Source organism: Malaclemys terrapin, chromosome 6 (genome assembly GCF_027887155.1).
Source record: "Malaclemys terrapin pileata isolate rMalTer1 chromosome 6, rMalTer1.hap1, whole genome shotgun sequence".
Classification (NCBI taxonomy): Eukaryota; Metazoa; Chordata; order Testudines; family Emydidae; genus Malaclemys; species Malaclemys terrapin.
In genome coordinates, this window is record NC_071510.1 from 61,817,512 (window position 1) to 61,832,271 (window position 14,760).

The 14,760-nt window shown below is 40.8% G+C and overlaps 1 protein-coding gene across 2 annotated transcripts in view; it reads right to left on the bottom strand.

The window, feature by feature from the left end:
* Positions 1–14,506, bottom strand: part of COMMD10 (COMM domain containing 10) — a 176,253-nt gene extending 161,747 nt beyond the window's left edge. The window contains exons 1-4 of one of the 2 annotated variants that reach the window (XM_054032572.1): positions 14,381–14,506; positions 12,961–13,051; positions 9,270–9,380; positions 4,479–4,634 (exon numbers count right to left, since the gene is read on the bottom strand). In XM_054032572.1, coding sequence (XP_053888547.1) covers positions 4,479–4,634; positions 9,270–9,380; positions 12,961–13,051; positions 14,381–14,412 — 390 coding nt within the window. In that variant the 5' untranslated portion in view covers positions 14,413–14,506. The remainder of the gene's footprint in view (positions 1–4,478; positions 4,635–9,269; positions 9,381–12,960; positions 13,052–14,380) is intronic. The other variant, XM_054032571.1, reaches the window with a different exon arrangement.
* Positions 14,507–14,760: the final 254 nt, after the last annotated feature.

A 14,760-nucleotide genomic window follows, 5' to 3' on the forward strand; every position in this document is an offset into this window, starting at 1 on the left:
ATTTTATATACGTATATGAGGATACTGTTGTCAAAGAGTATTTATAGCTGGATTATACATGTCTACTTTCTATGCAGATGCTATTCCAGTCTCAGTGAAAACATATCTAATTGTTTCAAGGGATGTTCAGGACTCCAATATATTTGTATTCTGTCCTTAGGGGCTGATGAAAATATTACAGTGAGGTTACTGCTAGAACTAAAACAACATATTCCGAATAAGAAAACAATGTATATTTTTCCAATATTGCCAACGGTACACAAAAAAAAACATTTTGTGAAAATAAAAACTAAGTGATGACACCAAATAATCTTTTGACTTTGACGATGGTTAAATATTTTTGGACTTTATGACTGAGTGTACAATGGTTAAGAAAATCCAGCACTATGCAATTACATTAATAATACATAAATAAACATTGAAAGGTTAGATGAAAGAATTTACAAAGCTATGCTGAACTCATATGACACCAATAATATAGCAAAACCATAAACAAAGTCTTGCAGGCTTATCCTATTTTGATTTTAAAATTCTTTCTATTTGGAGCTGATTAGGCAGCTGCGAAGACAGTGGCTACTTCTGCATATCTAAGTTCTTAGTAAGGGAAACCTCCCATTAACGTCAAGCGGAGATTTTTCCTGAGTAAGATCTGCATGACTGTGTCCTTAAAGATTTCTGAAGCAAGCAGCCAAAATAAATTCATAACACTATCCCAATATTCAGCTTAGAGAGTGACACCTGGTTCCTTACATTCCTACACTCAGCTCTCTCTCAAGTTTGAGTAAAGTATCATACAACATCCTGACAACCCAGAAATTGCTCCACAGAAAAATGGTAACTTAAACATATGTCTAGGCACACAGGTTAAACCTATACTTGTTCGGATAAACAACTAAGGTGAGTACAACATTCCATTACTGCACTAGAAGACAGTTGTTCTACTGGAAGATTATTAATTATGAACCATATTCAGAGTTTGCTTATATTAGGAGGCTTGAGTGTAATACACTGGACACAATGTAGTTCCACTACATGAGAAGAAGACAAAGACATGAAGAATCTCCAGAAAGGGACTCAAGATGAAGTTTCCAAAAGCAAACACAAAGGAGGAAAGCAAAGGCATATCACCCACAAACAAGGCCATGCTTAGCACTCACAGAGCAAGATTCGGGATGGACACAACCCCAAACAGTGGAGGGCCAAAAGGTCATGTCTGGTAAATTCGAATATGCCCAACAGTAGTCAACAGCAAGCCAGCTCCCAGTATGTAGTTGCATGCTATGGATGAAGAGAACTCGCAGTCATGCTGTTCCATAGCATATTTTAAGATCAACAAAGCCTTTTCATTCTGGCTTTATTCTCTTTGTCAGGATCACATTGCATTTTTACAGGCAGTTTGTGTACTCTAGGAAGGATATTTTGGTAACTCACTCATTTGATACACAAGTGACTCATTTGCTGTTAAAGTCAGAGTGACTTAACTAACTTCTGGCATTTCAGTGTACGAAACCTGAACATCGGGGGTTTGTAAATATATCTTTTTCAACAGAGGGGAAGCCCCATGTGCAAATCTTGTATTTGTGTTCCCGAACTATCAATTATTTGCTTCACTGAATATCTGAGTGCACAAATACTTGATTTGCACATACAGTCACAGTAACTGCATGCCTTAATGAAGTCTTTGCTTCATGTCTTTGCTTCAGTCTTCACGGCTGAGGATGTTACGGAGATTCCCAAACCTGAACCGTCCTTTGTAGGTGACAAATCTGAGGAATTGTCACAGATTGAAGTGTTATTAGAGGAGGTTTTGAAATTAATTGATAAACTTAACAATAACAAGTCACCGGGACCAGATGGCATTTACCCAAGAGTACTCAAATGTGAAATTCTGAAAGTACTCAAATGTGAAATTGCGGAACTATTAACTATGGTTTGTAACCCGTCCTTTAAATCAGCTTCTGTACCCAATGACTGAAAGATAGTTAATGTAATGCCAATATTTAAAAAGGGCTCCAGAGGTGATCCCGGCAATTACAGACCAGTAAGTCTAACGTCAGTACTGGGCAAATTAGTTGAAACAATAGTAAAGAATAAAATTGTCAGACACGTAGAAGAACATAAATTGTTGGGCAAAAGTCAACATGATCTCTGTAAAGGGAAACCATGTCTTACTAATCTATTAGAGTTCTTTGAAGGGGTCAACTAACATGTGGACAAGGGGAATCCAGTGGACATAGTGTACTTAGATTTCCAGAAAGCCTTTGACAAGGTCCCTCACCAAAGGCTCTTACATAAATTAACTTGTCATAGGATAAGAGGGAAGATCCTTTCATGGATTGAGAACTGGTTCAAAGACAGGGAACAAAGAGTAGGAATAAATGGTAAATTTTCAGAATGGAGAGGGGTAACTAGTGGTGTTCCCCCAGAGTCAGTCCTAGGACCAATCCTAGTCAACTTATTCATAAATGATCTGGAGAAAGGAGTGAGGTGGCAAAGTTTGCAGACAATACAAAACTGCTCAAGATAGTTAAAACCAAAGCAGACTGAGAAGAACTTCAAAAACATCTCACAAAACTAAGTGATTGGGCAACAAAATGGCAAATGAAATTTAATGTGGATAAATGTAAAGTAATGCACATTGGAAAAAATAACCCCAACTATACATACAATATGATGGGGGCTAATTTAGCTACAACTAATCAGGAAAGAGATCTTGGAGTCATCGTGGATAGTTCTCTGAAGACGTCCACGCAGTGTGCAGCAGCAGTCAAAAAAGTGAACAGCATGTTAGGAATCATTAAAAAAGGGATAGCGAATAAGATGGAGACTATCTTATTGCCCTTATATAAATCTATGGTATGCCCCCGTCTTGAATACTGTGTACAGATGTGATCGCCTCATCTCAAAAAAAGATATACTGGCACTAGAAAAGGTTCAGAGAAGGACAACTAAAATGATTAGGGGTTTGGAACGGGTCCTATATGAGGAGAGATTAAAGAGGCTAGGACTTTCCAACTTGGAAAAGAGGAAACTAAGGGGGGATATGATAGAGGTATATAAAATCATGAGTGATGTGGAGAAAGTAAATAAGGAAAAGTCATTTACTTGTTCCCATAATATAAGAACTAGGGGCCACCAAATGAAATTAATGGGCAGCAGGTTTAAAACAAATAAAAGGAAGTAGATCTTCACACAGCACCCAGTTAACCTATGGAACTCCTTGCCTGAGGAGGTTGTGAAGGCTAGAACTATAACAGGGTTTAAAAGAGAACTAGATAAATTGATGGAGGTTAAGTCTATTAATGGCTATTAGCCAGGATGGGTTAGGAATGGTGTCCCTAGCCTCTGTTTGTCAGAGGGTGGAGATGGATGGCAGGAGAGAGATCACTTGATCATTACCTGTTAGTTTCACTCCCTCTGGGGCACCTGGCATTGGCCACTGTCAGCAGACAGGATACTGGGCTGGATGGACCTTTGGTCTGACCCAGTATGGCCATTCTTATGTTCTTACACAAGCCTGAGTTTCTGTGTTTTAGAAGATTAGGCCCTTACTACAGTTCTAAGTTTCTCCGCTCTCTTCCATGCCCCAATCCTCTTGTCCCAAAATTTGGATTTAACTGTGACAGGAAGTTTAGAATTTGTGACCATAAACAAATACATTCATTTCCTGTCACTGTATTAAATATTCTTTATGTATTAGTTTTGTGTGCTATATATTTTTTACTTCTATACCAATAAAAACACAATAAAATTATCAAATGATCAACTGTTATCCTAAGACAGACAAAGCACAGAAGCAAGACTAGTTTTCTCCAATGCTGTCCAACCATTTTACAATACTAATCATGGCATCTTGTAATATAAGGGCCAGTCCCACATATACTTATTACTGAGCAAAATGCTTACAATTGTAGGAAGTTCTTTTAAAGTCAACAGAAGCATGAATTACACTTGATCAAAAGCATTTGTAGGTTCAGGCCCTAACATAAAGATAGTGGAACAATAGGTAACACACACAGCACTTAAAAAGCTCACTTTTTTAATAGAAGGAAAGAAGCAAACATGTTTAAAGCTAATGTCCTCTATACCCTACTTAAATTACACAATATTTAAGGACCCATATATTGTGCATTTTATCTACTTTCACGTCATTCATTCATTGCTTCATATACATTGTTACAGGATGTACTCAACCAGATTCTTGGTTGGTGAGCTGAATTATCTTCAATGGAGTTATTCTGATTTCTGATTTACACCAGTTTACAACATACTTTGTGTAATTTAAGTAGAGTACAGGATTTTAAAGAGTCAAACCTATGACATACATTATATATAAAATTTCCTTATTGATTTTTTTAATTTCTTGGCTGGTCAATAGAATTTTTCCTTACAGAACAAAAAAGAAATATAGTAATATTTGTGTCCTAATAATTATTGTTTTAAATTACTAGTTCCACTTAAACTAGAACAATTGCTACCTTTTGAGGGGCCAAAATCCTCTGCCTGAACTTTTCAATTGTGTCTTGACCTGCAGCAGTCCATGCACTGACAAATGCTTCTGCTTTGTCTTGATCAAGGTGAATGCTCTCCAGCTGCTGTTGCAGAATAGCTGGTTTCAGGTTATGATAGACTGCCTGTATAGCAGAAAAAACAAGTTAAATCCATTTTGGTACATGCAACTTTAGTACTTGATTAAGAAAAGCACTTTTCTAAATAGGGATGCTCTTCTCTATAGAAGTCTAAATGGTTCATTTTTTCAGTCTAAAATAAAGTATTCTATTAATGCAAAACAAAAACGTGTTACATGATTACTATGACCCAGGGAACCGCATAATGCCAGCTGACAAAGGACCCACCATACTGTATCTCACATCAGGCCTGACCCACTCATTACATCTAACACACTGTTGTCATAATATTACCTAAAATGTGTGATATCTTATGTAAACTGCTGACCCGCGGTTACCAAAAATCATTGTGTGGTATACATACATGTTGTGTGTGAGCTGTATTTGGGAGGCAGTGCATAAATCCAGCTTGTCCTAGACAAAGGAATGTGTATTTACCTGTCTGACTGGCTTGCTTCCAGGCAGAGGACAACTGAAGTATATTTACATTAAAGTGAACAAAGTCATCAAGCTAACAAGCAGGGGAGAAATCAGTATAGTAATCACATCTGGGGGATAGAATCTGCACCCCAGGAAGCCTTCCTGGCTCTTGAGGCAGAGAAAATGGACATTGGAAAATATAAGGAGAGCAAAAAGCCATTGGAGTTATCTATCGCTTTGGGGACATAAGGTACAGCACCCTCTGAGCCTGTGAAAATTGGATCGCCTACTTCAGAAACTAAGGATGTTGGTAACTTGATGGAAGTAAGAAAACTGCTTAGGTAAAGATTGCAACTTGCTAAAATTAAGTTTTAGTCACTAGAAAACATTTTATTTTGTTTTGCTTGTAACCAAACCTGTCTCTTTTTCTCTTGCTTAGCATCACTTAAAATTCTGTTCTTTGTTAATAAACTTATTCTTGTTTTACTACAAAACCATCTCATTGCTGTGTATTAAAGTGAAGTGTGAGTCTTCAGCTAACCTAACCAGGTGATGCGTTCTGTTTCTTTGGCGGCAGAAACATAGTAACTTAATTACTATGAGTGTCCAGTGAGAGGGAATGGACACTGCAAGGAGATATCTCTGGGGGAATTCAGGTTCACTGATTGTTACCTGCAAGGCAAGGTTTGGACTGGCAGAGTCTTGAAGAGTTTGCTGGCTAGGCAGACAGGCTGGTATGTCAGGGAGCTGACAGACAGCTTGGCAGTAGCAAAGCTCTCACTCTTCCTGGGCCAGAGGGATGACACAGTAGAGCTCAGTTCTGGTTGTTTTGAGCAGAACATCACAATTACATTTTTTCAAAACTATTATTTTCCACAGGTAGGTATTATTATTAAACAATGCAAAAGTTACAATGGCCAACATATCTTTCCATCCTTTAAAAATAAGTGTTCTGTTCTTTATGGCCTAGTATATCACCTTGGCACTTCTTCATGGAAACAAAAAAGAAAGTGAAGCCAAAACCCATTTTTAATATTTTCTGTCTTTCTTTCCCAAACTGACCTTTTCCTAAGATTTTATTATTTTTTATATGAGTAAAGCACAATCCAGCAAAGAAACATTTTGACTAACTTTTTTTACTGACAAAAATATTCACGCTTTCTTTAAGAACGATATTAAACACTTAGATTAGAGATGTAATTTAGCCAAAATGTATGCAAAACAACATTGAACCAAACTGCAGGCCCAAGTCTGCAAATTCTTACTCATAAAAGCAGTCCCACTTAAATGGGATTACTTGTGTGAATAAAGACTGCTTACATAAGCACATTAGAACACAAGAACGGCCATACTGGACAGACCACAGGTTCATCTAGCCCAGTATCCTGTCTTCTGACAGTGGCCAATACCAGGTGCCCCAAAGGTATCATCTTCAAATTTTGCCACCTCACTGTTTACCCCTTTTCCAGATCATTTATGAATATGTTAAATAGGACTGGGCCCAGTAAGGGAATGAACAGAACAGGTAATCATCAAGTGATCTATTCCCTGTCGCCCATTCCCAGCTTCTGGCAAACAGAGGCTAGGGACACCATTCCTGCCCATCCTGGCTAATAGGCATTGATGGACCTATTCTCTATGAACTTATCTAGTTCTTTTTTGAACCCTGTTATAGTCTTGGCCTTCATAACATCATCTGGCAAGGAGTTCCACAGGTTGACTGTGCATTGTGTGAAAAAATACTTTCTTTCGTTTGTTTTAAACCTGCCGCCTATTAATTTCATTTGGTAACCCCTAGTTCTTGTGTTATGAGAAGGAGTAAATAACACTTCCTTGTTTACTTTCTCCACACCAGTCATGATTTTATAGACCTCTATCATACCCCCCCTTAGTCGTCTCTTTTCCAAAGCCCCAGTCTTATTAATCTCTCCTCATACAGAAGCCATACCTCTAATGATTTTTGTTGCCTTTTCTGAACCTTTTCCAATTCCAATATATCTTTTTTGAGATGGGGTGATCTCATCTGCATGCAGTATTCAAGATGTGAGCAATACCCATGGATTTATATAGAGGCAATATGATATTTTCTGTTTGATTCTCTATCCCTTTCCTAATGATTCCCAACATTCTGTTCGCTTTTTTGACTGCCACTGCACATTGAGTGGATGTTTTCAGAGAACTATCCACAATGACTCCAAGATCTCTTTCTTGAGTGGTAACAGCTAATTTAGACCCCATGATTTTATATGTACAGTTTGGATTATGTTTTCCAATGTGCATTACTTTGTATTTATCAACATTGAATTTCATCTGCCATTTTGTTGCCCAGTCACCCTATTTTGTTAGAGCCTTTTATAGCTCTTTGCAGTCTGCCTGTATCACCTTCAAATTTTGCCACCTCACTGTTACCCCTTTTCCAGATCATTTATGAATATGTTAAATAGGACTTGTCCCAGTACGGACCCCAGGGGACACCACTATTTACCTCTCTCCACTCTGAAAACTGACCATTTATTCCTACCCTTTGTTTCCTATCTTTTAACTAGTTACCAATCCACGAGAGGACCTTCCCTCTTATCCCATGATGGCTTACTCTGCTTAAGAGCCTTTGATGAAGGACCCCGTCAAAGGCTTTCTGAAAATCTAAGTACACTATATCCACTGGTTCCTCCTTATCCACATGCTCGTTGACCCCCCTCAAAGAATTCTAGTAGATTGGTGAGGCAAGATTTCTCTTTACAAAAAACATGTTTAGTCTTCCTTAACAAATTATGTTCATCTATGTGTCCGACAATTTTGTTCTTTACTATAGTTTCAATCAGTTTGCCCAGTACTGAAGTCGGGCTTACCGGCCTGTAACTGCCGTTATCACCTCTGGAGCCCTTTTTAAAAATTGGTGTCACATTAGCTATCCTCCAGTCATTTGGTACAGAAGTTAATTTAAATGATAGGTTACATACCACAGTTAGTAGTTCTTCATTTTCACATTTGAATTCCTTCAGAACTCTTGGGTGAATACCATCTGTTCCTGGTGACTTATTTCTGTTTAGTTTATCAATTTGTTCCAAAATCTCCTCTAATGACACCTCAATCTGGGACAGCTCCTCAGATTTGTTATTTAAAAAGAATGGCTCAGGTTTGGGAATCTCCCTCACATCTTCAGCCGTGAAGACCAATGCAAAGAATTCATTTAGTTTCTCCAGAATGGCAGTATCATCCTTGAGGACTTCTTTAGCATCTCGATCGTCCAGTGGCCCCACTGGTTGTTTAGCAGGCTTCCTGCTTCTGATGTACTTTAAAAAAAATTGCTATTGCTTTTTGCGTCTTTGGCTAGCTGGTCTTCAAATTCTTTTTTGGCCTTCCTAATTATATTTTTACACTTCATTTGCCAGAGTTTATGCTCCTTTCTATTTTCCTCACTTGGAATTAACTTCCACTTTTTAAGTAGAGGCTTACATGATTGATATCTTAAGTAATAAAGCTATTTCAGAGTAACTTTGTACAATATTATGAAATATTTATCTAAAACATCATCAGGGAGGAAATGTTTCTCACAGTTTTGCAAGTGGGTTTTATTGTTGTTGTTTAAATATTTTATGCACCATTTTAAAGTATGTCAATGTATTTATATATTTAGTGGCTTAGATTTTTTGCCACCCACAACAGCAAATGTTGCTGGCGCCCCCACAAGCAGCTGAGTTTACACACACACACACACACACACACAGCTCGATGTGATGTGTCATGCCCCAGGAAGTTGGGGTCCAGGGCCCCTAAGACTGGCTCTGGTACTTAGGGCCAGATTCTGATACTCTTGTATAGCACCTTACTCCATGAGTTCTCCCATTCACTTCAACAGAAACGGGGTTGTATCTGTGAAGCTTGATTCTGCTCAGTGTGAGTGAGAGGATCACAAGCTGGTGCTCAGAGATGTGTTGATAAGCATAGGATACAGACTGAGGGCAAGCTTCTACTCCCCTTTACTCACATTAAATAAAACCTTGCTCCTCAAGTACAACCCTGACTTCAATGAGACTACCTGCCAAGTAAGATACTATGCAACATTAGTAAAGGAGGCAGAATCAAACTTTAAATAAATAGCAAGACTGTGATATTTGTTTTCGGGAAGTGTCTATTTTAACTTGCTCTGTATAGTAATTTTTCTACCAAACAAGCATTATGTTTCAAATATTTAACAATCCATACTGATAAAAATGGTACCTGTTCCAAAATAAATGATATAGTTTCAAGGACTAAATGAAGATCTTGCTTCTCCACTGAAAACGCAGCTTGCAGTTTTTCTTCCTCCTCTTCACTGAAACTGCTCTCAGCCTGAAGTACAAAAAAGGGTTTATTCCTAGTATTCCATCTGCCATCCAGAACTCATTCTTCAAAAGGCAAGTTTAGTTAAAACATTAAAGAGTCAGGGTTTTCTTGTGTTTGTGTTTGTTTGTAAATGGGAGAGGAAAAAGAAACCTTGTCAGAGGAAAAAAAATATCAGTATACCAAGGGCCTGACCAAAAACCCACTGACTTCAGTGAACTTCTCCATTGCTTTTAATGGGCTTTTGCTCAGGCCTTTATGAAATATGCATGCAAGTGCACACTTCTTTCTCTCTGTATATAAAAAACATGTTTGAAATTACTATGCAAAAAACTCATCTTTTGACCACATTTGATAATATGCATTATGTGGAAAAGTTACATATTTATACTTGACAATACAAACCAGTGAAAACAGTGTAATGCGCACTGGCTGGATTAGAAATAAAAGCACTAAAGAGAAGGCAAAGATGCAGTGCCCCAGATATATATGCTTCTCTTGGTTTGCTATTGACATTCCTCTGGTCTAAACACAGTCTATTTTCTTCTAAAAGACTCAATAATAAAGGTCTATTTGGGGAAATTTAGAAAACCACATACAAAAAAAATCAAAAATCTACAACACGACGTATTAAAGATCATTGAATGGAAAATCTTACTGAACTAATGTACTGAACGTTTAAACATAATGCAAATATTGTCATCTGTTAAAACAGAATGTTCTATGTTTTAGACATCAAACATAGTGAGGCCAATTAGCAATCCAGTAACTGCACAGCTACTCAAAAAAAGCAATTGGGCTGCAGAGCAAAGATGATGTAATTACAAGGAGACCTAGATGGTCAAAATATTTGAATCTCTAACAAGAATGCAAAAATGAAAATGTTAGTTTAATCTTTCTATGCAGTATTGTTGTAGCCACACTGGTCCCAGAGTATTAAAGAGACAAGGTGGGTGAGGTAATACCTTTCATTGGACCAACTTCTGTCGGTGAGATAGACAAGCTTTCGAGTTTACACGGAACTCTTCTTCAGTCCTGAAGAAGGGCTCTGTGTAACCTTGAAAGCTTGTCTCAGTTTAATCTTTAGCTTTTAGAAGGAAATATGAAGTTTTAAATATCTTCACTAACACAAGGAAGTTTATTTACAATTTCCACCAATTCAGTGCTCTCTACAGTTAGACAACTCATGGCTCATGAAACTGGTAATGTAATACAGGGTCTTCAACCCAAGTCATTCATTCAAATCCAGTGCAGGCCAATAGGCACCAAAAATTATTATGCTTTATAATGGTAATTTAATAGTTTAGGTGACATTAAGTTAATGGCTCTTTCCCCCTGCTAGTGGGCGAATATCTTCATTCATAAATAAATCACAGTTACTATTACCAGACTCTTGTTAGTAATTTCAGCAGAAAAATCAATAATTGAATCAAAGAGATGAAACAACCCTCACATTCCTAGAGGTGATCCCAATAGAGCATAGTTTGAACAAGAAAGGTAAATTTGTATAATTATTATTTTCAGCCACGCTTTGCTGTCCTATGTCTAGACTTCAATTTCCAATGCTATCAGTTTAGCACCTTCTATAATTCTAAATTCTTCAAAAAAAAAAAGTTTGCATCCATCAAACACTGGTACAATGACTAGGGGAAGTTGGAAACGAATGGGCAAATATGTACCCAGGCACCTGGAGGGCAAGACCAAGTTTCCATTGCTATTGTTCTCATTATTATATATTGTGCTTTTCTGTTCTCATACAACAAAAATTAATAAAAGATGTGCCTCTAATCTAATTAATCTAGCTACTAGTCTTCCTTTTCCATTTTATATAGGCCACAAATGCAGATTGTGCATAGGCTTGATTCTATTCAATATGACCCATCTAGATTCATCCATTCCTAGCATGTACACAGAGGCACATTTTTTTTTACTAAATATTGTACAAAACCTAACTTAGGATCAAAAGAAATATTTCATAAAGTCAAAAGAAAACTTCCAGCAAAAACAGCGTTTGTTTGGATTTAAACATTTTCCTCTAGCTTTCCACTTGAGCACTTTTCTGATTCATTAGTGCCAGAAAGTCAATTTAACACCAGATATAAACAAAAGTGACTACTATTGACTATTCATTCTATTTTCATTGCCCAAACTGTGAGAAATGAAATACAGGCAGCCAGCATAAATGGTGAATAATTAATTATGGGCTTTATTCTCACCTCTAACATCGCAAGGGCATAAGAGGGGAAAGCCAGCTCCATCCTTCCTCCCAAACCAATGGAAGCCCCCCTGTAGAAGCTCAACAGTGGTCCAGATCCACAAATAAACAAGGCAGGGTCAAGAGGCAGCAGAACCCATATTCACTCAAATCCATTAGGCAATCCTGTGAAACCTACTGCAGAATCTACAATACCTTGTGGTTCCCCGGAAAGGCAGAGGGCTGGGTGGGAGGGAGGGATTCCTTTTGACTTTGTACGATCCCTCCAGATTCACATTTTGTAACCCCCAGGGATTTACCCTGGAGGGGCAAGGGTGGGAAATGTACAATAAAAAGGAAACTTGTGCCTCCCAATGGAAGAATTCCAAGGAAAAAGTTTCATTACATGGCATTTTCACCCTCCTATGCAAAATTAACATGAATAGAGGAGATCATGAATGCAGATTTTTAAAATACCTTCAGTTTTAATAATCCTGAGTGTTAGTACTGGTTAGAAGCACTGTTTTTAAATATTATTTGAAACCCGTGTTTCCTTTGAAAATATGCTTTGTTGATATCCCTTGCTTGACAATATTTCATAACTTTTTTTCAAAGGTTAAGGGTCACAATTGCTCAGTTTTGCTTCATAATTCTTACACGCCAGAGGACATACATGTTGACACACTTGTCAAACAAAAAACGTTTGAATCTCCATCATACAGGATTAGTACAATAACAATCATGACATCCTTTACAAATAAAAAGCAGAAGAGCTTCTGCAGATTATTGTATTATAGAGCTGATCAATATCACATTCCATAATGATTTTTGTTCATGAGTTGGCAGATTTCTGGGGTTTCATCCGTGGCATTGTACAGGGTCTGTAAACATTGACATGATTTAGGATTTTAGGTATAATTTATGATTTGTAAATTAAAATTTGTAGCAACTGCATCTTTATATAAACACTGGATCTTGAGGGCTCTTTGTGCCCAGTCTTTCCTTTATGCTTTTACCAAACAAAGGTTCTATTTTATTAGATCTTTACATTTCATCTTGCATATTGAGCAAGCAAGTAATGTCAAATCACAGAAAAAATACACTTATTTCCCCCCACAGAAAAAGTGCTTTTATTTTCCTCCACCAGAAGTACGATACTATTTGCCACTCAGAATAAAGATGTAATTCTGTGGAGAAAAAAGGGTGTACTTTTTCTATAATTTGAAATAATGTGTATGTTAAACATGCAAGACAAAACCTAAAGATTTAAGAAAACAGTATCTTATGACCACATTCAAAAAAGTATAAAATACACAGTAACTGACATATGCATTATAGAGTTTTAAAATTTATTAAAAAGTGAGGGCTAAGGGATTATTGTTAGACTATACAAACCTTTAGATGAAGCTTTTGAAGGATGCGGGAGAGTAATCGAGGAAATTTGCCTGGGTCTATCATGTTAATGAGCAACACTGCTTTTTTTATGCTAAATAAAATGAAAGAGATCAGGTAAGTTTCCTAATGTAAACATATTGGCTTTAAACAATGTAGTACAAATATTTTTGTTTTCTAATGTTTCACACACCAAGCACACTAGTGCTACTGGCATCTAATCCAAATGGATTTGATACTTGATACTTTAAACACAATTTCTAAAAATTTACTGTGAGAGAAACAGAACCAGTGACCAAGTACTGTAAGGATCAAAATAGGAATAATTCCACCCTTCAATTAAACCGAGGCAGAGCTGACGCCCTGAGCGCACCACTGTATGATACTGACATCGTCTCACTGCCCCATTAGTGGAAAAACCCACATGCTGGAAACCTCAAGAGGCACAGAACTGACCCACTGGGGACACAGGCTCTGTACCCCTGGCACACTGGGGAGTTGGGGTCCCAGCCCAGATGTCCCAGCGTTTGGGGGGTCCCAGCCCCGGTGCCCCCGGCACACTGCAGAGGTAGGGGGGTCCCAGCCCCGGTCCCCCCGGCACACGGCAGAGGTAGGGGGGGAGGCAGCCCCGGTCCCCCCGGCACACGGCAGAGGTAGGGGGGGAGGCAGCCCCGGTCCCCCCGGCACACGGCAGAGGTAGGGGGGTCCCAGCCCCAGTGCCTCCGGCACACTGCAGAGGTAGGGGGGAGGCAGCCCCGGTGCCCCCGGCACACTGCAGAGGTAGGGGGTCCCAGCCCCGGTACCCCTGGCACACTGGGGAGTTGGGGTCCCAGCCCAGATGTCCCAGCGTTTGGGGATCCCAGCCCCGGTCCCCCCGGCACACGGCAGAGGTAGGGGGGTCCCAGCCCCGGTCCCCCCGGCACACGGCAGAGGTAGGGGAGGAGGCAGCCCCGGTCCCCCCGGCACACGGCAGAGGTAGGGGGGGAGGCAGCCCCGGTCCCCCCGGCACACGGCAGAGGTAGGGGGGGAGGCAGCCCCGGTCCCCCCGGCACACTGCAGAGGTAGGGGGGTCCCAGCCCCAGTGCCTCCGGCACACTGCAGAGGTAGGGGGGAGGCAGCCCCGGTGCCCCCGGCACACTGCAGAGGTAGGGGGTCCCAGCCCCGGTACCCCTGGCACACTGGGGAGTTGGGGTCCCAGCCCAGATGTCCCAGCGTTTGGGGGATCCCAGCCCCGGTCCCCCCGGCACACGGCAGAGGTGGGGGGGAGGCAGCCCCGGTCCCCCCGGCACACTGCGGAGGTGGGGGGAGTAGGTCCCCAGCCCGGGTGTCAGGCTGGGGCGAGCCGGTGACGCGGGTGCTCCCGGCTCCACCCTCCCCGCCGGGCCGGGGCTCCGCAGGCGCCGCTCTGCCGGGCGGTCCGTACCTGCCGCTCTCGGGGATGATGGGCGCTGCCATCCTGGCCACCACCGCTGCCTGGTTCCGCCGCCAGCACCCGGCAACGAGGGTAGGCGGGGCGGACGGGAGCCCGGCAGGCTCAGCCGGCCCCGCCCCCAGTCCCGGGCGGCGCTATGGGCGGCCCTGACTGGTCAGCCCCCGCCGCCACTGACTGTCCTGATTCCCTCGCTCGCTGCCCGGCGGGAGGGGCCCGGGGCCCGCGTGGGGCCTTGGAGCTGAGGCTGTTCGGCACCCGCCGCGCTGGGGATCCCTCCCTGTCCGCTCGTGGGGGCGCGGGGCCCGGCGGGGCCTGCAGCGTGTTTATCCGACTGTCCCCGCCGCGCTACAAATAATGTGTAAAAGGGCCGG